Here is a 24,539-nt window from a genome sequence, read left to right as displayed (position 1 = left end):
CTGTTCTAAAATCTTCAACAGGACAGATGTATATAGAGACACAATGTTGACATCTATGTGATCTGCCACTCTTTCCCCTTTAATTTTCAAACATTAAAAAAACTGTTAATAAAAACAATCATTTCATAAAATCAGAAAATTTCTTAAAAGGTAATATTGATTTCCCCTCCTATACATAGTTCTAAGGCAGGCAATCACATGCTAGTATGCAAAATAAAGTACAGAAGAGACCTCATATATGAGGTAGAACTCGCTAAGACTCCCTAAGAACATAATCAAAGTTTCTTAATATTGTTTAATGAACTCATAGAATTATATAAAACTTACTATGCTTTATGCTTAATATCTGTATCAAAATAAAATCTCTCTGTTGGACAAATTGCAAATAAAGTCTGGTCTAATACTCTGATTATTGAAACTCTAAGTATATGAACATCTCTGGGTTTTCTTAACACTCCAGTTTAAGAAGCTTTATAAACCAGGTCTGGGATTTAATCACAGTTCACATCTGTAAGCCTGGATTCTTCAACTAGGTACCTCTCTTCCCTATTTAGAAATTTTGATGTCTCTTTCCTTAAAAATCACTACAAAGTCGTTATTTTCAGTAGCTTCATAGATTTCAAATATTGCATCAAATTTGTTTTTATTTATTTTTGCTTTGCTTAACCCAACCTTCTGCTGTAAAGTAATAGCATAATGCCATTTTCCAAATGTGTTTTGTGAGAATGTTACTGAGATTCGCTCCTTGTGACAGCGGTCTTGAGACTGCTAATTAACCAGGGATGGAGGTGATAAGTGTGAACCTAGCAGCTTTATCATAAAGTCTCAGCACATAAGTGCCCAGCCTCAAGTAGCTGGGATGGTGAGACGCCCTGCTGCCATGAGCACTTTGAAGACAACTGGCTCCTTACTCTTCCAAGGCCGCACCTTCCTCATATGTGACCAACACTACCAAGCGACGGTTTGTGAACAAGGAATGACAGAACATTATCTTTTTTTCTTTCTCCTAATTTCTAGGCAGTCTGAACATGGATCACATGACTAAGAAAGAAGAAAACAGATCCACTAAGACCTTTACCTGGAGACTCAGGAAGGCAGACAGGGCGGTGGTAGAAACCGAGGGTTTTCACATGTCACGGGGATTTGTAGAAACGCTGTCTGGTAAATCAGAAAAGATGGCCTCTGAGGAGCTGGAAGGCTCCTCAGAAACGACGGCTAGACTGCATAATATTTTAAAGCAGCAATCTGTATCTGCCAATATGCTGGAAAGAATTAGCCTTCTATTTTGATATAATTTCTCTGAGGTTCCCTTTTTAAAATCAACTCCACTATGGAACAACACGCCCAGGGTGTTTCTTTTTAAACGATTATCTCAGGAAACCTAATTTTCTAGTATCAATGGTTGAAATACTAAAAGTTACCTGGAAATTGCTTTTCACACTCTCTTAGCCAAGGTGGCTAGAGACACATTCTTTTATGTTTAAAGGTGAAAATATTGAAAACACATAAAATTGGCTAAGCTAGAGCAACATACTATGGTATTAATAACCTTCACGTTAGAAAACTCAGCTAGCTCTCTCAGCAACTGCAATATCTCCATAAACAAGGAAACTATTTTCATAGATAGGTCTGAGGGGTTGCTACATTTAAGTAGATAATGCTTATTCAGTGGGAATTCTGCTTATTTAACTTATTCTGCAATTCTTTGAACTGAAAAGACCAGTTGATATTTATACCAAACCTGAATTTATTCTAGAATCTCTGTTGGAAAAAAAAAAAGCCATGCCAAGCAGTCTGGTATTTCACATATACAAGATGACCTGGATACAAAGTGTAGCTGTGTGAAGAAAGGAAAATTAAGGTTATGTTAGCTTAAGTAGTCGATAATTAACTACTGATTGATAAAAAAAAAAAAAACACACAGCTCTGCTATGAATTTGGCAAAGCATATGTCAAAGCAGCAACTGAAACACTGGAAAATATCCACGCTACACTGAACAAGCCTCTTCAAATCTGCACAAAAGTTCATTTTTAGATCAAGAATAAAAAAATTCAGCATGGATACTCTATAAGCTCATCACCCCATAGAAATTCTTTAAGATTAAAAAGAAAGAGAATCTCAAGATGCACTGAAATTAAAAAGTGAAATGAATAAAAAAAAACTAGTTCTGGCACGAACAAGGAAACTTCACAGTGATACAGAACAAAGAGGTAGAGGGAAGTCACGCTAACAACCTCTCGGGAGAGATCTGCTACAGACCACGAGGAAGCTGCTAATAACTGCTATTATCCTAGAGCTGTCATCAAGTTTTCTTTAAAAAAAAAGAAAGAAAACGTGTGTGTTATATCTGAGCTCTAAGGTTCAACCTAGTATAGGAAATGAGACACTAAGTTACTTTTCTAAGTCCGCCTTATGGGCACTCGCTAACACTACCCAACCAATGCAAAAGAGCGTCAATTATACACAGACCAGGCCTCATTTCGATGGAAACTTGCAATGAGTCATAGTAAGATTTGCTCAAAACCATTCCAAGATACTATGCTTATAAATAAGATTCTTTAAAGATGGCATGAAGTCATGCTGAGAAAGAGAAACCGTGTTAGGTGTTAAGATAAGCATTTGACTCAGAATGTAAAAGGAGTGTCAGATAGAAACGGGGAAACCCTTGCCCCGCCGAAGCCAGGAAGGAAGGAGGGAACACGGCCATGGCGGGGCAGAGCGGAGCAATGGACTGATAAGCATGATAAGCAGCTATCACCGTTCACGGCTTAGAAAAGAATGTCATGGCAAACTGACCCCTTTCTTACCAAAGCTTCCATCGCCAACAGAAGCATATAAGGCGGCAGGGAGTGCACATGACCTCCTTAACTAAATATAAATACTTTAATAACATTCTTTAAAGGTTCAAGTATGGAAACAAAACTAGACAAATAACCTCGTGAGGAGGTTAACAGAAAGCCCTGACAGTTCATTCCGTCTTATCATCACGATGTTTTTGATCACATAGCTAACTCGTGTTGTAGTCCTGTACGTTAACATGTGGGTGGGGGTGGGAGATCGTCACTGATGAGACATTGTTTTTCCTAAGCATCCTCACTTTCATTTGGGCTGTCTTGAGTTTTATATAGTCAGAAATATACAGCAGAATAACACAACTTTGTCTTCCGACTAAAGCACGCTGAACAGAATTGGCCATAGCTAGATGTGGTAATGTGACATCATATGAGTGAAGCATTGTGCTGGAGTTGCTGGCTCAGTTTCCCAACTGCGATTTAAACTAACAATGAACACTCTGCAGCCTCCGGGTCGGGTCCACATCGGTGCCTCAAGAGCCCGTGGCCTGTGCTGAGCAGCCACGTACAGATGAGTGGCGCTCTGGGCCTACAGGTAGGTAGAACTGAGGAGAGGTACGTGACATTTGTCCCACGGCTCACTCACCTTCCACCAAAGGCACCCTTTCCTCCCAAACTATCTGTCGCTCTGGGGCCAGCCGCAGCCAGAGACACAGACTAACCTCTAGTCGGGTCAGCACTGGCAGAGTCCTTCCTCTCTCTGACTTTTTCCACCCAGTTTAAAATGTCCTTCGCATACAGAATGGCCTAGCAAAAGCACACTTCCAAAAAACTATGGTTGAATGGAGCATCAGAAAGGTTGGGTTCATCTGAAATGTTCCCTGGCCTCATCTTACTTTAAAAAGAAAAATGTAATATTATAGTTTCAAGGTATCTCTGAAATATAAAAGTAGTACTACTCAATCAGGAAAATGACAAGGACATGCACTGCTTCCAACGTGTGAGAAGACCACAAGTTTTAAGAGGGTAAACATTTTCCTTTGGATTTTGACCAAAGTTCATTCAAAACAACTGTCAGACTATAGAATATTTAAGATAGGCATTTAAATTTTATATTTTTGTACAAGTTCAATAGGGGTATTTTAGAAGAATCAAAAGACATGAAAAACAAGGTAGTTTTCTGCCCTAAATTTTGATGAGTTTTGATCAGTTTTTGACAATTATACTTTTTCTTTAATGTTACTTAAACAAAACGACTAGCAAAATATTTGACTTGCCAGTTATAATGTCACATTTTAATGTAAACATCAAATAAGGTACCAAAAAATCTTACTGGAGGAAAAAAAAAAAAACAAACCTTGAAGCGGCATAATTCTTTATACCACTGGAGAAGGGGGAAGCCAGGTTACAAACATTTACACATGCATAGTGAGAAAAAAAGGGTTTTACTAAATTCACGCATTTTTAAAATAGTTATCAAGTCTACTAAGCACCAACAATCCTAAAAATTTTTCAGCTTCATGATTTGTTTAAGAAAACATACTATCAAATTAATATTAAAAACAAGCTTGAAGTGGAGCTTGTCTAAAAAAAAAACAAAACAAAAAACAAAACTAAGTATGCCACTGTTTTTTCACACTTCAAAAAAATCAGTGGCATACAAAATACACTTGCAAAGAATGCCTTTAGCTCTATCCTGTGGTGGATGGAGATCACGACAGCACGTCACAGTCTAAAACTGGTACAGTTTTAGAATGCAGCATCCTGTCACACAAAAAAAGCTGATAAAACTTAAAGTATTTAGAAGATGCTGCCCCTTTATTTAAAAAATTTTTAAATGAATTTGAGCAAAAATAACATACATTTGTACATTAACTGGCCATTTCTGGTACAGAAACCCAGCATATGGTAATATTATTGAATAAATGTAAATGCTACTTACAATTTTTTTCTTTTTAAATACATTTTAGACAAACTTTTTTCTTTTTTTATAGTTGCACAATTAACCTTTTAGCTGCTAGCTCGATGCAAACATATGTAACAATACACAAATTTAAAAATATTTTTATTCTACATAAAAGCTGTCAAAAGTCTGACTCACATCAAAAATGCAAAATAATGAAAAATACTTTTAAAAAATTAGTTGCAAGTCTAGCAGCAAAGCAATTAAGTGAGAACAATTTAATATTAAAATAAAAGGAACTGTGCATCTATAGATGGAGTCCAACTACCTTAATTCTATTGATACAAACAGAAACTAAAATGTTTTCCCTTGAGGAAAAAGAAAGTGATTATTTAAAATAGGAGTAGAAGCCATTGCTGCCCGAGGAGCTGCCCAGGCTGAGTTCCTGGAACAGAGACAGGGGGTCGCTGCTCTTCTTGGCCTGCTCGGGCGGGGGCCGGGGCTTGGGCGGTGCCCGCAGCGCGCTGGCGTATGACATGGTGGGTTTGCTCCCCGCGGCGCTCTGTGGGCTGCTGTTGCTGGCCGACTCTGCAATCTGCTTGTTGGGCATGAGGGGTGGGAACTGGCCAAGATGCTGCAGCACACTGTAGTTGAAGGAACTGGACGCCTCAGGGCTGTCGGGCTTCATCTGATCCTCAGGGGGCTTGACAGCCTTGGGTGGAGCTAAAAGCAGAGAACAGCGAGGTGGGTTAGGGTGAGCCCGGTGCTGCGCCTGCATCTCCTCCGCTCAGAGGGGCATGGCTGTGCCTCATCTCCAGGGCTTGGGGACAGTGGAGCCAAAAGGCTGGACAGCTGCCACAGAATGCTAAAATCACAGCACACTAACCACGTTCCTCTACCCTAGTACTTACAAAGGAGCCTGTGCACCGGAATAGCTAATTTATAAAAACTAAAGGTCAAATATGAAGGCTCGCTGAGAAATGAAAGAAGCAATCTGTACAATTCTACCTTGATCGTCATCATACTAGCTGCTGACAGATTTTAACTAGGAAAAACGAGCTGTAAGCCAGGTGTGATGGCACACACTGGTAACCCCAGTACTTGGGAGGCTAAGACAGGAATCTGCAGGCTTGAGGCCAGCCTTAGCAACTTAATGAGACCCTGTTTCCAAATAAAAAATAAAACAGAGCTGGGGGTGTAGGTTGGAGGGAGGTAGAATGGCCCTGGATTCAATTCCCAGTACTACAAAAAAAAAAAAAAAAAAAAGAAAAAGAAGACAGAAAGAATGCATATTTAAATCAGAGGCATTGCAATCCATTTGTCAAAAGCACCCCTTCCTTAAGCATATTTTCAGTGGATGTGGAACAAGGTGGTGGTGGGGATAAAACAAAGCTCAGCTCTAAGCTGGGCCACATTTCCTATCATCTGCCTGACTTTCAAAGCCTTTGAAATCTGACTCTACCCTGCCTGACAAGGTGGCACAGGCTTGTAATTCCAGCATTTGGGAGGCTGAGACCAGAGGATCTCAGTTGGAGGACCAACTCAGTGAGATCGTGTTTCAAAATAAAGAATAAAAAATCAGGTTGGGCCGGGCGTGGTGGCGCACGCTTGTAATCCCCGTGCTTGGGAGGCGGAGACAGGAGGATCGCGCAGGTTCGAAGCCAGCCACGCGCGCTGGCTTAGGAGACCCTGTTTCCAAAAATGAAAATGTAAAAATGGGTCTGGGAGTGTAGCCCGGAGGTAGAAGGGCTTCCAGGAACCCCAGTACCACCAAAAAAAAAAAAAAAAAAAAAAAAAAATCGGGCTGGGGGTGTAGTTTGGAGGTAGAATGCCCCTGGGTTGGACGGACACACACACACACACACACACACACACACACACACGACTCTACCTGTGCTATTGCCCACTAAAGCTTTTGTTTTCATTCTTTAAAAAATTTAAATAGCACTGTATTAGATTATAAATATTTCTCTCAGAAGTGTGTGTGTGTGTGTGTGTGTGTGTGTGTGTGTGTGTACGCACGCGCACAGAGAATGAGAGACTGATTTTAAGACCTATAGCTAAATGATGTGGAGTTGAGGTACTATGGCAACTCAAAACTACTCCAACACACAAGGAGAAGGAGAGCGACCAGAGGCTGGTCCACACGGAAATCAGGAGCAGCCGCAGCCCAGAGGAAGCCGGGCACTGGCAAGAGGCGGCCAGGCGCTTCTTGCTGTGTGCTTTACACGGACCAGGCACAGCTCTCAGGAAACTATCCAGTTCCTCTCATGAATCCAACTGGCTTTCCTGCACCAAACTGCCATAAAAAAGTCTTTGTACTTCAGCTAAATTGAACCAGTTTCTGTTACTTGTAATCAGATGTAGCTTAAGACAATTGCCAAACAGAAGAGAATCAGATATTTCCCTCGTTTGATCTCCAGGTATTTGGTAAGATTACTCTAACCTTGAATTCAAAATAGGTTAAAAATAAGCGGGGCGTGGTGGCTCCCGCTTGTAATCCCAGTACTTGGGAGGCTGAGACAGGAGGATCGCACAGGTTTGAAAGCCAACCTCAGCTACTTAGTGAGGCTCTCAGCAACTTAGTGAGACCCTGTTTCCAAATAAAGTATAAAAAAATAAGCCTGGGAGTGTAGCCTGGAGGTAGAAACCCCCTGGGTTCCATCTCCAGTACCACAAAAAAGGGTTAAAAAACAGAAATTGCTGGGATTACAAGCGGGAGCCACCACACCCAGCTCAGAAACACAGTTTCTAATATGACAAAAAGCTAGAAGTTAAGATAAAATATTTCACTATTTAGTCTCAGTATTTCACTTATTTAATGTTAACTTTATAGTACTATTTAAAACTTTAGAAATTCACAAAACCGTTCAAAAGTATTTTAGAGCGTTTAGCATCTTTCTAGAACATTGTTCTCTTTTAAACTAAAAGCAATACAGAACTGGGCATGGTGGCACACGACTGCAATCTTAGTTTGGAGGGTCAGACAAGAGGATAACAGGTTTGAGGCCAGCCTCAGCAACTTACAGAAATCCTCAGCAACTTAGTGAGACACTGGGTCAAAATAAAAAAATAAAAATGTAGCTCAGGGGTAGAGTTCAAAACTCAGTACCAAAAGTTAGGCAGGGGAAGGCATAGTATAGTGTTTTTCAAGTTCAAGAAATAAATCTTAAAACTTCTACAATAAGTTTCTCTTTGCTTGTTTTTGTAGTACTGCGAATTGAACCCAGGGGCTTCTAACCTCTGAGGTACACCCCCAGACCTATTTTTATTTTGAAATAGGGTCTCAGTAAGTTGCAGTTGGGCCTCAGGGGGGCCTCACTAAGTAGCTGAGGCTGGCCATGAACCTGTGATCCTCTTGTCTCAGCCTCACAACTACTGGGATTAAAAGTGTGCACCACCACACCCAGCTTTACCCCAAATAAGTTTCTTAAATGCTGGTTATTTCCTGTGTGATCCTCAACTATGTTTCTCTGAACAAAACAAACAAAAATACCCCCCCAAAACTAATCAACAAAAGTTGTACTTCAAGACATTGTGGTGACTCTGAATTACTGTTAAAACTAAGTATTCCTTTCAACTACACAAAACCAAAAACAAAACCCACAACTGTATCCTAGCAATGAAGGAAATGGTCATTCTCTACTTGTACAAGAGAGGTGATAAACGGCACGAGTGCCTCTGTTCAGGAACTTCTAAGTTCAGGTCGAGTTTTAAAAGATTTTGCCCAAAAGCTATCCTAAAACTTAGGTGTGTGTGTGTGGGGGGGGGGGGGGGGAGAAAGAGAAATGTTATCCTTAAAGTAGATAATAAAACAACCAAAAGTACAAATTATCATCAATGACTTGTAATTTGCATGTTACTCAGGAAATTCAAATATGATAAATGAATATCTTAATATTAGACCTTAAAAATGACTAAGCAACCCCAGGATAATACCCAGCTTACATAGAGTAGGTATTGGCGAATGTTTAAGGGTTAAAAAACAATGTCTCCGGCCAGGAAACGAAAGCCAAAGCTTTTAAAGGTTCTGTGCCCTCCCTCCCATGTCCATTGTGTTTCTGCTCTATCATGGCCACTGTCCTAAAAATATGCGTAGACAGCACATACTCAGAAGTGGGTCAGTTGCGGAAACAATGGATTCACATTCTAAAGATGGTCAAAATTAAATTTTCAAATACAAAGGTGGATGCTATGGGGACAGAAATCCATACAACGATCTCAGACTAAATGCTCACAAAGATCAATGTCTGTAGTCTACAAAAAAGACATCAGAGAATCTGGGTAGGTTAATTAAGTCCCTTTAGATTCAATATAATTAAAAGAGGGAATAAAGGAGCGATGAAAGCTCATTCCTTATTCCCGAGCAAGGAGGCGACCTTGGACTCCCCCAGAGTTACCCCACTCTGCCCTTTCCTGGGTGTTCTTCTCAGCCATGTCTTCTAGGTTTATTAGAATAAAAGCAATCTGCAGTTGTGAAACGCTGCTTGGCCACTGTCACCACCCATCCCCGAACACTGGTACTGACCCCTCACCCACTCCCACCGGTGGCCCTGATGAGGGACCCCAATAACCAGAAAATAAGCTCCTCCCAAGCACAGGTGATTCTACTGATTTAGAGATACATTACTTCTTTTAGTCAACCACAGGTCCAAATGATCTCACTTTCCAAGCATGGGGATACCCCTCTAGATCAGAAAAATGAAAGTGATAAAGTCCTTACGTAGTACATATGCCTAAGGCCTACGTTTCTGAGCTCTAAACATAAAATATGGTTCAAAGATAGTAAGGCAAGGGTGGAGGGGATGAGAGCAGAGAGCCCAGAAAGAGCCAGGTGCCAAGGAGGTAAAATCACAGCACTCTGGCTCCCGGCTGCGGGTCTTACCTATCAGCTCTCTGGGTTGGGCAGTTGCGCTGGATCCATTGCACGGAATGTTCTGGTAGGGGGCCGCTGAGGCGTTGCTCGTCCAGGACTCCGGGGAAGAGAAGCCGAAAGAAGGTGGGTTGCCGTGGCCCTGCAGCTCCTTACATGGGGCCAGGCTGTCTTGAGGAGTGCTCGCTTCTTCAGAACAAGGCTGGGCTGAGCTAGATGAGATTCTTCTTTGGTACAAGGGCCGCCCGGGTCCTCTGGGCTCATACTACTCAAAGGAAAAGCACATTTCGTAAGTCAGGCAGCCTTGCTGCACACACCTCCCCTTTCAGACCCACAGCAGCCTTGCTTTATTGAGCAGAAAGTCTCAAGAATATTCCTTGTTGTGACTAAGAAGCTCTCCCTCCTTTCCCCTCCCTCCATCAAAAGGCAATCTGAATTCTGAGCACAGTGTCAGGAGACGTGGGTTCAAAACTCACTTCTATCCCTTTCTACACAGTTCTATGATGATACACGCCTGATTCTTTTAATTCTGGTTTCTTATCTGCAAAACATGAGAGTTGAGCTAGTTGTCTCCAGTTCTAAACTCCCATTGGAAGCCGGGTGTGGTGGTGCACGCTTATAATCCCAGCACTTGGGAGGCTGAGACAGGAGGATCGCACAGGTTCGAAGCCAGCCTCGGCTACTTAATGAGGCTCTTAGCAACTTAGTGAGACCCTGTTTCCAAATAAAGTATAAAAATAGGCCTGAGAGTATAGCCTGGAGGTAGAAAAGCCTCTGGGTTCCACCCCCAGTAGCACACGCGTGCACACACACACACACACACACACACACACAATTAAAAAATATATATATATTCCCATTGTTATATTTTAGATAACAGCAAAGGAGGAGTGTGGTGAAGCACATCTATTCAAAATTAAGTGGGCAGAGTGCGGTCATAAATCAGCTGACTCTGCCATCCTGAACAGTCATCCATCCTGATGTAGCTCTCGGGCTCTCACAACCTCCCAGCTTCCTGTCCTTATACCTGGGCTGGTGGCAAGACGACTTCCTCCTGCCCAACATAAGCTCTCCTGACGATGTCACCGCATTTCTTTTACTCAATCAACTGACAAAAGAATATTCATTACAATCTTCAAAATATTCATAACATTGTTTGAAACCTGATTATTCTATTTTCTCTTCTTCAAACTCCTGAAATTTGCACAGCCCGTCGTGATGAGCACAATTTGCCGGCCACTTCGGGATTGTTTTGAGGCTACCTAAGCGTTCCTTGGTCTGTTCTTGGTGTCAATTCTAACAGGGAGGTGGTGTGGGCGCTGGCGAGGGAGCAGCCTCCATCTGGGCCAGGCTCGCAGCGTGAGGGCTGTGTCTCCTTTGGCAATTTATCTAACCTGTAAAAGGAACCACCCTACTCCCCCCAGGCTTGTTGAAAGAATTAAATGAGTTAACACAGCTTGTAGCTTAGTTCCTGGTACATAAAGGGGGGCTGCTTGTTATTTCACTGTCTTACTGTAACAAAGATTTCGCGATGGGTCTTAAGTGACAGCACGGACTGCCTTTTTATTTCCCCTTTCTTTTTTTCTCCCAATGATAGTAAATTTGCTCTTCAGCGTGTGGTCAACATTGATTCTAAGAAATCTTTCTTTTACCACTGTAAGTGGAGGCTGAATTAAAAAGAAAGATGATGGGGCATAGTAACAATGGGAATTTTGGGGGGATTTAAAGGAAGCATAGAAGGCACTGCCATGTCAATGAGATCAGGAGACCGTGGGCATGCGCATCGGGAGCATAAGACCCGTGGGAGCGCTAGTGCGCAGTGCCCAGAGGCTGGCAGCTCCTGTGGCAGGCAGGGCAGGCGGCCCCTGCAGCCTCGGCTGAGTGAGGAAGGCGAGGGAAAGACCGCCAGCCAGCTCGTTCTTCTTCTCATGTTCTATTGTTCTTCTGTCTCTAAGTAAAACATCTAAACCCATCTCTAATGTTACCCTTCTTTTTTTTTTTTTTGTGGTACTGGGGTTCCTGGAAGCCCTTCTACCTCCGGGCTACACTCCCAGACCTATTTTTATATTTTTATTTGGAAACAGGGTCTCCTAAGCCAGCGCAAGCGGCTGGCTTCGAACCTGCGCGATCCTCCTGTCTCCGCCTCCCAAGCGCGGGGATTACAAGCGTGCGCCACCACGCCCGGCTTTACCCTTCTTTAAAAAGAAAATTTTCAGCAATCAAAGCCATTCTAAATTTGCTTTTGGTTTGTGGGAATATTAGCCACTTGAATTAATTTAGAGCTAACTATGAAAGGAATCAATGCGGCTAAAATGTCCTGATCTAGGCCACTCAATTAAGGTGTGTAGTAGAACAGCTGACCTCCTCGACTGCTCCGTCCACCATGCCTAGACAACTGCTCTGATGGATCACAACAGCTCACGCAGCTTCTCCTTTACTGAGGTTTGTAATGAAGACAATTAGCCCTTAAAATCAAAATGAAGTGCTTCTTTTTATTATTCAGTGGAGAGTTAACCCCGTCACAATCTGCAGGGGATCACACTCTCAAGTCTTTATGTGTGAATAATAAAGTACAAAACTAATGTCAGTTAAAGCCTTGGAAAGAGCAGGGTATAATGGTCTCCTGGTGATGGGGAGCACCAAACATACTCAGATAAATTTCACCATTAGCTTTAGAAGCCCTTTTGCTTTAAATAATGGACAAACATAAATCATCAGTATGAACAATGGGCAAACATATGAAGCACAAGGTTTCAATCAGGAATGCCAAAGTCAGAAAGAGAAGGCCGATGTCTTAGAAAAGACAACATCCAAACTGTATAAAATGTGTATCGCTTCTATCTTCCAAACTGAGCTCCAAAAAACCCACCAATGAGCTGCTATGTGCGGCAGGGTCTGGGGAAGTATGAACCACATTATCGGTACCAGTCCTAAAAGCTGCTATTTGATAGAGACGAACATTCAGGTGAAACATGGAATTCAATTTCAAATCATATTATGATTATGATTCTTTGTGTCAGAAAGAGAAGCAAAACATAAAATTTAAAAAAAATTTTTTTTTTGGGTGGTACTGGGGATGGAACCCTTCTACCTCCGGGCTATACTCCCAGACCTATTTTATATTTTTTTATTTGGAAACAGGGTCTCTTAAGCTGGCGCGACTGGCTTCGAACCTGCGCAATCCTCCCGTCTCCACCTCCCAAGCCTTGGGATTACAAGGTGCACCACCACGCCCAGCTTAAAAATGTTTTTAAAATTAGATAAATATAGCCGGGCGTGGTGGCGCACGCTTGTAATCCCCGCGGATGGGAGGCGGAGACAGGAGGATTGCGCTGGTTCGAAGCCAGCCGCGCTAGCTTAAGAGACCCTGTTTCCAAATATAAAAATATAAAATAGGTCTGGGAGTGTAGCCCGTGGGAGTGTATCCTGGAGGTAGAAGGGCTTCCAGGAACCCCAGTACCACCAAAAAAGAAAGAAAAAAAGATAAATATAATTATATATATATATATGGTCCCCGGTACACCTATTTTATACAATAGAGATAAAGGTAAATGTGTGAAAAGTGCTTTGCTGCAGTGGAATTCCTCAAAGGTAAGGTGAGTACAGGCAGAGAAACGAATAAAATGGCTTATAGATCACATGAATTACAGTTAGGAGTTTTGTAGTTTTTAGCATACAGGTCCTGTCAGGTTTTGATAGACTCATCCTCAGGATTTCGGTTTCCTCTGAGCTACCTGTAATTAGTACTGGCTTTAATGTCCTGGCTTCCAATTACATACTGCCAATTTCCAGAAATGTGATTGAGTTTTGTGTGCTGACCTGGCATCCGATGACCTTGTTACATGCACATTAATTGTGGGGTTTTTATTAGTTTGCTTCTTGAAGATTCCTGGTTTTGTTTTATATTGTCCATCATGTCATCTGCAAATAGAGACAGCTTCATTTCTTCCTTTACAATCCCTGGGCCTTTATTTCCTTGTCTTCTTGACCTGGCCAGGATTTTCAGTAGAATGTAGACTAGAAGTATCAAGAGCAGACATTTACCTCTCCCTTCCCTTCCCTTTTTCTTTCTTTCTCCTCCCTCTCTTTTTCCCTGAGGACTTAACCCAGGGATACTCTGCCACTGAACTATATTCCAAGTCCTATTTTATTTTGAGGCAGGATCTTGCTGAGTTCCCAGGATGGCCTTGACTTTATGATCCTCCTGCCTTAGCCTCCAGAGCAGCAGGGATTGCAGGTGTGCGCCATCTTGCCTAGAGCTAATACTTATGTCTGAGCCACCTTGACAGCTACCCTGTGGCGACCCTCCTCTAGGAGACACAGGCCCTGTGTCAGGTCACCCCTGGATGGAGAACTGCATGGGGAGGGGAACAGGAACCCATCTGCCCTGCAGAATCCCATGGAGGCGCAGGCCCCAGGAGCACCGGGACACCGGAGGGCGAGAGAGAGAAAAGTCTGGGAATGGGGTAACTGCAAGTCAGTGCAGCACACAGCTGGCCTCACACTACACGCTTCCCCTGCCAAACCACAGCAGAGCACAGCCAGCCAGGCACATCCACTACAGAGAGAGAGAAAGCAAAAAGTAATAAAAAGAGCAGAAGATTGAGAGGCTCTGGAAGGAGTCCAGGAGTAAATTTTGGATGACATGAATAATCAAGGGTTACCAGAAATGGAAGTGGGTCTCTAGAACAGATAAATAAAAAAAAAAAGAGAGAGGTCTAGAAGAAATAATAGTAACGCTAAAAAATAATAATGAGCAGGGCGTGCTGGTTCATTAGTACTTGGGAAGATGAGACAGGAGGATCCCAGGTTTAAGACCAGCCCCAGTAATTTAACGAGACTCTTAGCAACTTAGCAAGACCCTGTTTCAAAATAAGAAAACAAAAGCTAAGTGTGGTGGCACATGCCTATAATCCCAGTACTTGGGAGGCTAAACAGAAGGATCATAGGTTTGTAGCCAGCCTCAACTACTTAGCAAGGTCCTCCACAACATAGTGAGACCGTGTTTAAAAATGAAGAATAAAAGTTAGGGCTGGAAGTGTAGCTCAGAGACAGATTGCCCCTGGGTTCAATCCCTAGTATCTCAGAATAAATAATAATAAAATAAATTAAAAAAACAAAATAAGGCTGGGAGTATAGCTCAGAGGTAAACTGTTCCTGGGTTTAATCTCCAATGCCATAAGAAGAAAAAAAAAATCACAAGGAAAACCTACCTTAATTTCCAAAATTATAGCACATTTATTTCTATATTTTTTATCTAAAAGAAACATACTGAAATGAATGTGACTTTGTAGCGAAGTGCATTCAAATAAATTTAGGTCTAAATTCTTTAAAAAATACCATATGAAGCATCTTGCATGCAGGGGCATTTACAATTTGCAAACAGTATTTTCTTCCCAGGAAATATTACCTTTCTATGTGCAAATATAAAGTAACAGAGGAGACTCTGGGATAAAGGAAATATTACATTTAAGAAATTTGTCAGACTTGCTGTTGGGACATTCTGAACTACCTTGAAGCTCCCTGGCTCTTGTTTATTAACTACAGATCAAGACACCTCTAACAGGAGGAACTGCAGTTTGGGTGGGAAATTAAACAGTTCATGGTGAAAGCATGCCCTTCAACTCACTGTGCATGTTCCCTGAGGGTTCATAATTACCATAATTAAATAAATTTTTCGATTCTTGAAAAAATAACAGCAGAGATTTTTTGCTCTATTTTAAATACTGAGAAATTAATTGCTTATAGTTAACTCTGCTATTTGAGATCTTAACATTAATCATCTGAGTAGTGAAACATTTAACAGGTAGAACTTATTAGATTTCAAAACTCAAGAACTTGCAAGCGAACCTTGCCCCCATTCCCCCAAAAGAAAAGTTTTATCCAGCCAAATTTGCAATTCTTTGTTCCAAGGACTTTTGCTTTTTTTACAGCCTCTAGTTCTGTACAGTCCATTCCTCATGCTCCAGGAATAACCATGCTCTTCATGCAAAGATGTAAGAGCAGTGTAAGCTCCAGAAACAGAATGGGCTGGAGTCTCCGCTCTTCTGAAACTGCTAACTGCTCCCGGTGTCAATCCTTCACCATCCCATGCTCAGTTTCCTTTTAAAAACAGGGAGTTGCCGGGCGTGGTGGCGCTCGCTTGTAATCCCCGCGCTTGGGAGGCGGAGACAGGAGGATCGCGCAGGTTCGAAGCCAGCCGCGCGCTGGCTTAGGAGACCCTGTTTCCAAATAAAAATGTAAAAATAGGTCTGGGAGTGTAGCCCGGAGGTAGAAGGGCTTCCAGGAACCCCAGTACCACCAAAAAAAAAAAAAAAAGGGGAGTTAAAATAAATGAGCTTCAAGGCCCCGACTAGTTCCAAAGTTCTAAGGCTTATTTTAAAGGCTTCAATAAATCAAAGTCTTTGTCATGAGAATATACTTTAACATTTTCCCCCCGGGTACTGAGGATGGAACCCAGGAGCATTCTACCTCCGAGCTCCACTCCCAGCCCTATTTTTTATTCTTTGTTTGGTTTTTGTTTGTGGTTTTTTTGTTTTTGTTTTTGGTGGTACTGGGGGTAGAAGCCAGGGGCTTTCTACCTCCAGGCTATACTCCCAGCCCTATTTTATATTTTATTTGGAAACAGCGTCTCACTAAGTTGCTGAGAGCCTCACTAAGTAGCCGAGGCTGGCTTCGAACCTGTGAGATCCTCCTATCTCAGCCTCCCAAGCGCAGGGATTATAAGCGTGCGCCACCATGCCTGGCTTTTATTGTTTATTTTGAAACAGGGTCTCACTGAGTTGCAAAGGGCCTCACTAAGTAGTAGCTGAGGCTGTCTGAGAACCATGATCCTCCTGTCTCAGCCTCCCAAATGCTGGGATTAAAAGCGTGCACCACCACGCCCAGCTCATACTTTAACATTTTATTATTAAAATGTCCAAATATAATCTATCATCTTAACTTTAATAACCAGCGACAACTTGTTGCATTTGCTAAAATAACACAAGTGTAATTACTAATCCTATTTAAGTAATTTAAATTCAGGTAACTATAGAGCATGCTCACTGACTGAAATAAAATGCTTGATGAGCTTCAAGTTTCAGATCCTCCCTCACGACAGGGGAATTTCTAGGCACCGTGTGTGTGCTGTATGTATGTATTTTGGTGGCATTGGGTACGGAATCCAGGGGCATTCCAGACCTCTGAGCTATACCCCCAGTCCTTTTTATTTTGAAACAGGGTCTTGCTAGGTTGCTGAGAAAGTTACTGAAGCTCTTCTTGAACCTATGATCCTCCTGTCTCAGCCTCCCAAATACTGGGGTTACCGGTGCGCTCTGTCATGATCAGCTAATGCATTATATTGAAAGACATAATCCCCCAAATAAAATTTTAGAAAAAGATCTCTAGGATGCACTGAAGAAAATTATTCCAGTCTGAGAAGGCCCTTTACGTGTCTATCAACACTTTAGTCTTGTAAACCCCTAGGTTGTTTAAATGGGAAAGAGATACGTTTTTTGCCTTTTTTTTTTTTTATTTTTGTGACACTTTTTCCCGTTGCTTTTAATCTGGCTCTTAGTTTTGTTGTTTTTTCATTAGCAGACTATTTCTTCTATATATGTCTTCTGCCCCTCAGATTGTTTCATTTGGATGGCATCACATCAGTGACTGACATTCAGGTTTCATTTTAGAGTCCTTGGGTCATAAATAATTTCACTGTTGTCACTTAGTGGCTCATCCTACATTATCTGAAGTTCCCATTTCTGGGTCCAGGAGCAACTCCATATATGTATGCATGTTTATAAAGATTATTGTACTGTCAAATAATTATGTTACTAAACAGAATCATTACTTTCAAATTCTACTACTAATATCTTTCTAAACATCAAAATTAATGATATTTCAAAAGCTATTTAGTATATAAAATCTAAACAAGAAGGAAAAACGACTATATTTAAGTATAAATTTCTAACAATAATTGTCACATTAAGTAAAAATTCCTAATTTGCTTACCATTGTAAGACATATTTGTAATGCATGAAGTTAGCAAGCCATGTCCCATGTACATAAATAAGTAACTGGGGGAAAAGTCAGCATATTAATTAGGGTTCTATTTATAATTATGCCATCAAAGCTAATCACTACGGAAGAGCTAACTACTCCAATGGAAATTCCAAGTCACATTAACCATGGTGCCAGAAACTTTAGTGAAAACAGAACATCTCATTTAATGATCAGTTTTATAATTTAAGCATGACAAGAGACCCAATTTATTAATTTTGTTGATCACTGTCTCTTGTATATGTATTAGATGGTCTCCCTTCTCTCCATCCCCTTTTTTTGGCATTGGGGAATAAATAAACCCAGGGGCATTCTACCTCTGAGCTATACTCCCAGCTTCACCCCTTTTAATATTAAAACATGGTCTTGCTAAGTTGCTGAAGCTAGCCTCAAACCTGGGATCCTCCTGTCTCAGCCTCCCAAGTACTAGGATTAGAGGCATGGGTCCCCACTCTTAGCTAGTTGAAAATAATGTTTCACCAAATAGAGAATATCAATAAATAAATAAAAATTAAAGCCAGGCATGGAGGCGCACACTTGTAATCCTAGCACTTGGGAGGCTGAGATAGGAGGATTACGCAGGTTCAAAGCCAGCCTCAGCTAGTGAGGCTCTCAGCCAACTTAGTGAGACCCTGTTTCCAAATAAAATATAAAATAGGTCTGGGAGTAAACCCCAGTGTTTAAAACCCCAGTATTCTACCCAGGGTTTAAAACCCCAGCGGTAGAAAACCCCAGTGTTCCACCCATAGTACCAAACACACAAAAAGAAATAAAAATTACAATAAAAATATGAAATTATGGAGTTGAAAAAGTATGATGACTGAAGTGAAAAATTCACGAGAGGGGTTTAACAGCAGATTTAAATGAGAAGAAGAATGGGCAAACCTCAAGGTCAGTCGATCAAGACCAGCCACTCTGAGAAACAGAAAAGGGAAGGAAAATGAACAGGTCTGAGGCCTATGAGATACCATCAAGCACACCAGCATCTAAATGATGGCAGGCCCAGACAGAAGAGAAACTGGCAGAGAGAGAGATGAAATAATGGCCTGAACATTATCAATTTGATGAAAGCCATTAACTTTTATATCTAAGAAGCTCAGTTAACTCCAAGTAGAACAAATTCAAAGATTCACATTGACACTTATAGTAATCGAAGTGTTGAGAGCCAAAGATAAAGACATCAAGAGAAGCAAGCCAAGGTACACAAGGAATCGGCAAGAAGATGGACCAGGAAGACCAGAAGGCCGCGGTCTTCACAGTGCTAAGTAAATAACAAACTGTCAGCCAAGAATTCTCCAGCTGCCAAAACCATCCTCAAACATGAAGATGAAACCAAGATATTCTCAGGTAAACAAAATCAGAGTTTGTGACTAGACCTTCCCTCTAAGAAATGCTACTACTGCATTTATAAATGCCTTTGGTTGAAATGACATTAGACAGACATTAGATAGTACCTCAAACACACACACACACACACACACAAACACACACACAGAGGAAAAGGTAACTACATAGGTAAATATGAAAGAAAATATTAGTATTTTTTGGTTTATAACTAATTCCTCTTTTTCTTTCCTACGGGATTTTAGAAATAAATACAGAAAACACCAATTACAAATCTACTCTGATGGAGACCACTGTATAAATATGTAGTTTGTGACAACCACAGTACAGGGGGAAGGAAATGGAGGTATAGAATATTAAACCTCTTGTGTCTTATTAAAATCAAGTTGGGCTGGGCATGGTAGCACACCCTTGTAGTCCCAGCATTTGGGAGGCTGAGACAAGAGAATCACGGTTCACAGCCAGCCTCAGCTACTTAGTGAGGCCCTTTGCAACTCAGTGAGACCCTGTTTCAAAATAAAAAATAAAAAAATAGGGCTGGGGTGTAGCTTGAGGGTAGAATGCCCCTGGGTTCCATCCCTAGTGCCACAAAAATAAATAAAATTAAGTTGGAATTGGGGGTAGGAGGTTTGGTTTAGATCGCAACAAAAGGTCTTGGGTTCAATCACCAGGACTCCTCTTTCCCCACCCACCCCCTGCCCACAAGAAAAGGTGGCATTAATCCAAACGAGAATGAAAATGGTGCAACAGAAAAACACAAAAGAATCACAGAGAAATTCTAGAACAAAAATATGCAAGACATGTAAGAAATATAAAAACGGACAGGAATACTTTATTAGTACTCATCCTCATCAGGAGTACTTCACTATCATTAAATGTAAATTACTATACTCTAACATTAAAAAGCAGCAACTGTCAGAACAGAAAAACGACATGATCCAATCACATCCTATTGAGAAGAGATTCACTTGGATTCACACACAAATGGTGGAAATGAAAAAATGGGAAAAGACATTCTACACAAACAGCAGCCAAAAGAAAGCTGGTGGCCACACTGATACCGAAATACACATGTACCTGAAGGCAAAACTACTGACAGAGAAAAGATGTCTTAGTGAGGCCTTCGCAACTCACTGTGACCCTGTTTCAGAATAAGAAATGAAAATAGGGCTGGGGGTATAGCTCAGAGGTAGAATGCCTCTGGGTCCCATCCCCATTACAAAAAAAAAAAAAAAAAAGTTAAGAAGAAGAAAAGAAGATACAGCCAAGCCAGGCGTGGTAAAAACATGCTTGTAATTCAGGAGGCTGAGACAGGAGGATTGCGGTTTGCAAACTGCCTCGCAACTCACTGAGACCCTATTTCAAAAATAAAAAGACTAAGAAATAGGGCTGGGGAAACAATGCCCCTGGGGCTCCATCTCCCGGACTGCAAAGAAAAAAAAAAAAAAAGAAAGAAAGAAGATACAACCATATAGGTATCTCATGACAGAGTCATAAAAATACATTAAGAATGAAGAGAATTAAAGGGGAAAAATAGTTAATAATAATTGGAGGCTTCAATACTGTACTTTCAACAATGGATATAATGTCTAGACAAAAGTTCAAAAGGAAATTAAAAATATGAAAACACGATAAGACATATCTATGAACACTCCACCCAACAAAAGCAAAATAACACATTCTCAAGTACATCTGGAATATTCTCCAAGAAAGAAGACTACCTGCTCCACAGGCTTAAGAGACCCTGTTTCCAAATATAAAAAAATAGGTGTCTGGGAGTGTAGCCCGGAGGTAGAAGGGTTTCCAGGAACCCCAGTACCACCAAAAAAATAAAAAAAAAAAAGGATAAAAAATAGAGCTGGGGATATAGCCAGAAGAAGACTGTCCCTGGGTTCCATCCTTGGAGACACACACACACACACACACACACACACACACACACTCACACTCACTTACTTTATACAAAGCATACCCCAAGAAATCAACAGATGAAGGAAATTGGGAATTCTCACTTCAGATATACTTAGTTTCTCTAATTTTGCAAATGTACACCCCTAAACATTATACTGGAGGTTGTAGCCAGAGTAATTAGACAAGAAAAAGAAGGAAAAGTCTTCCCTATTTGTATATAATATTGTATTCTATACTAAAAAATCATAAAGTCCCCTCTTAAAATCTATTAGAGCTAATAAAGAGTTTGGCAAAATTAAAGATACAAATCAATATAAAAATCAATTGTATTTATAAACATCACAAAAATGAAATAAAAACAATCATCTATCATATGAAAAATAATAAGATACTTACAAATTAAGTACAATATTAGAATACTTAGAATATTACAAAATACTATCAGAAGAAATTTTAAAAGATCTAAATAAATGGGTAGATTTCTCATGCTCAGGTAAAAGAAAGTTTAATATTAAGATAGTAATAATCTCCAAATGATCTATAGATTTAAAGCCATACACTTAAAAAAGTCTCAACTTCATTTCCCGCTCCCCCAAAATTAGCAAAACTGATCATAAAACTCACGTGGGAAAACAAGAATCCTAGAATAGGTCAAACAGGCTTGAAGTAGACAGAACACGGTGCGAACACTCGCACTCTCAATCCCCAAACTTACGACAACACTACAGTATGAAAGACAGCATGGAGCTGGAGCTGGAGCTGGCGCCGGCACCACAATAACCACTTATAGAACTGAGAGCCCAGAAATAGACCCAACATTACAGCCACAATTGACAATGTGCCAATATCATTCAATGGGAAGTCTTCTCAACAATGGTGCTGAGAAAACTGGATAACCACATTCAAAGGAATACATTTCTTAACTACCTCACACAATGTACAAAAGTAACTCAAAACATATCCAAGAACTAAGTGTGTAAGAGCTAAAACTTTAAAACTATTAGAAGGAAATGTAGAAGTAAATCTTTGTGATCTTGTAGGCAACAACTTCTTAGATCTGATTCCCAAACCACAAGCAACCAAAGGAAATATAAGATTTAATTTTATTCAAATTTAAAATGTTTGTGCATCATGGGGCACTTATAAAGGAGGTGAAAAAGCCAGGCATGGTGGCGCACGCTTGTAATCCCAGCATTCAGGAGGCGGAGACAGGAGGATGGTGGTTCGTGGACAGCCTCAGCTACTTACTGAGGCCCTCTGCAACTCAGTGAGACCCTGTTTCAAAATAAAGAATAAAAAATAGGGCAGGGGGTGTAGCTTGGAGGTCGAATGCCCCTGGGTTCCATCCCCAGAGCCACAAAAATAAATAAATAAATAAATAAATAAATAAATAAATAAAAATAAAGAGACTAAAAAATAGGGCAGGTGGTGTAGCTCAGAGGTGCAATGCGTCTGGGTTTAATTTCCAGTAAAACACACACACACACACACACACACACACACACACACACACACACAAAAGGAGGTGAAAACATAACCTACAAAGTAGAAGAAATAACTGTAAATATAAAATTAAGGGTATAATATCCAGAAGGTATGAAAAAATACTATTACAATTTGGTAACAAAAAGAGAACCCCTTAGCTGGACATGGTGGCCATGCTTGTAATCTCTGTGCTTGAGAGGCAGAGACAGGTGGATCTTGCAGGTTCAAAGCCAGCCTCGCTGGCTTAAAAGACCCTGTTTCCAAATAAAAAAATATAAAATAGGTCTGGGAGTATAGTCCAGATGTAGAAGGGTTCCATCCCCAGCACCAACCACGAGAGAGAGAGAGAGAGAGAGAGAGAGAGAGAGAGAGAGAGAGAGAGAGAGAGATCCCTTTGTTAAAATACCTGAAGGACTGGAACAGACATTTCTCTGAAGAAAATATATAAATGGCCAAAAGGCACATGAAAAGATGCTCAACATCATTAGTCATTAGGGAAATTCAAATCCAAAGGAGGATGAGATACTACTTCATCATAGCACCATGATGACTATAATAATAATTTTTAAAAAGTGAGTAATGTGAAGAAAGTAGAATCCTCATACATTGCTGTAGGAATGGTGTGGGGAACAGTGGAAAACACTTTGGCAGTTCCTTAACAAGTTAAATAAAGTTCTTGTATGGCCCAAGAATTTCACTTTTAGGTTCAGAGCCAAGAGAATTTAAAATATACTTTTCATGCAAAAGCGTGTTCGCAAATAGTACAGCAGAATTATTCATACAAGACAAAAAAAGCAAACAACCTAAATGTTCACCAATTGATAAACAGATAAATTGTGGCATATCTATAGAATGGAACATTATTCAGCCATAAAAAGGAATGAAACAGTGGTACCTGCTACAGTGTAGATGCATTCTGAAAACCAAGTATGAAATGCTATATATTATATGATCCTATTGATAGGAAATGTCCCCATGGAGACAAAAATAGATTAGTAGTTGTAGGTCCTGGGAATGAAGACTGAAATTTACTGCTTAGTGGTCATGGGTTTCTTTCAGGAGTAAGAAAATGCTCTGAAACTGGATAGTGGTGATGGCTGCATGATGCTACAAATATAGTAAAACCCACTAAATTGTATACTTTATAATTGCTATAAATGGTGAATTTCATTAACGATAAATAGAACATCGCATAACTGAAAATTGTACAACTACTCAGTTATAAAACCATTTCATAATAATACCAAATGTGTGTCAAGTCTTTGTAAAGAACAGTTCCAAAATTCTAAATCCTCACAAATATATACACACGCAGATACCAGTACATCCTTATTTTGTCTACAACTTACCTCAGAAGCCTAAGACGTCAACTAAGTTGTTTTAATGACAGTTATTACACAGAATGAGCCAATCGATACTAGAGCAATCTGAACAAATTACTTCCCAAATCCTGCAAATAAGATATAGAGCTTTCCCTATGAAACTAGAATTTTTAATCAGCATCTGTAGTAGAGAATTTATAAAATATGTGAGTCAATTATTTCTAAAAGCCTTTAGAAATCCTTTAGGAACTGCCAAAAATTTTTTTTCACATATCAAAATTGGAAATGTTTATCCTGTTTTAAGAAGATATCTGTGATTGGCAATAACCACAACCAGCTTGTTATACATTCTTTTCTCTAATCACTGCAAGCTTATTGGGAACAGCTAGATAACATTTTAAAGTCTACACCATGTGGTACCATTTTGGAAGTTTTATAAACTGAAATGACTAAATTTTTCACATCAATGAAAATCCATAAAGATGCTCTTTGGGAATAGCTAAGTATTTCAAGATAAGAATTCAAGCTACCTTAAAATGCTTAGCTTAGCAGACTCAATTTCTATTAAACACCTGCAAATTCCAGCATCTAGGTAGGATTCAGTCTCATTACATATCAACCCCTCCGTTTAATCAAGCGTAGGACTGGTGATGGGAGAAGGAGAGCTGGCACCTGGAGCTAGCCACAGGCTCAAGAGGCCAACATCTTGGGAAAGTTCTAACAAATGTAACTTAAAACAAAAGGTGAGTGCCAGCCGGGCAGGCGGCACATGCCTGACATCCCAGGACCTGGGTGGCTGATGCAGGAGGATCACAGATCCACAGTAGCCTCGGCAACTTAGCAAGTCTAGGAGTATAGCTCAGAGGCA

At 40.5% G+C, this 24,539-nt stretch overlaps 1 protein-coding gene across 2 annotated transcripts in view; it reads right to left on the bottom strand.

Moving 5' to 3' along the window:
- Window positions 1–5,084: 5,084 nt before the first annotated feature.
- Window positions 5,085–24,539, bottom strand: part of HELZ (helicase with zinc finger) — a gene marked incomplete at both ends in the record, with an annotated part of 133,403 nt that continues 113,948 nt past the window's right edge. For both annotated transcript variants that reach the window (XM_080712452.1, XM_080712453.1), the window contains 2 exons: window positions 5,085–5,419; window positions 9,582–9,834. In XM_080712452.1, coding sequence (XP_080568578.1) covers window positions 5,085–5,419; window positions 9,582–9,834 — 588 coding nt within the window. The remainder of the gene's footprint in view (window positions 5,420–9,581; window positions 9,835–24,539) is intronic.

Source organism: Muscardinus avellanarius, assembly GCF_963383645.1.
Source record: "Muscardinus avellanarius genome assembly, chromosome: 16".
Classification (NCBI taxonomy): Eukaryota; Metazoa; Chordata; class Mammalia; order Rodentia; family Gliridae; genus Muscardinus; species Muscardinus avellanarius.
This window is presented reverse-complemented; position numbering and strand designations above follow the sequence as displayed.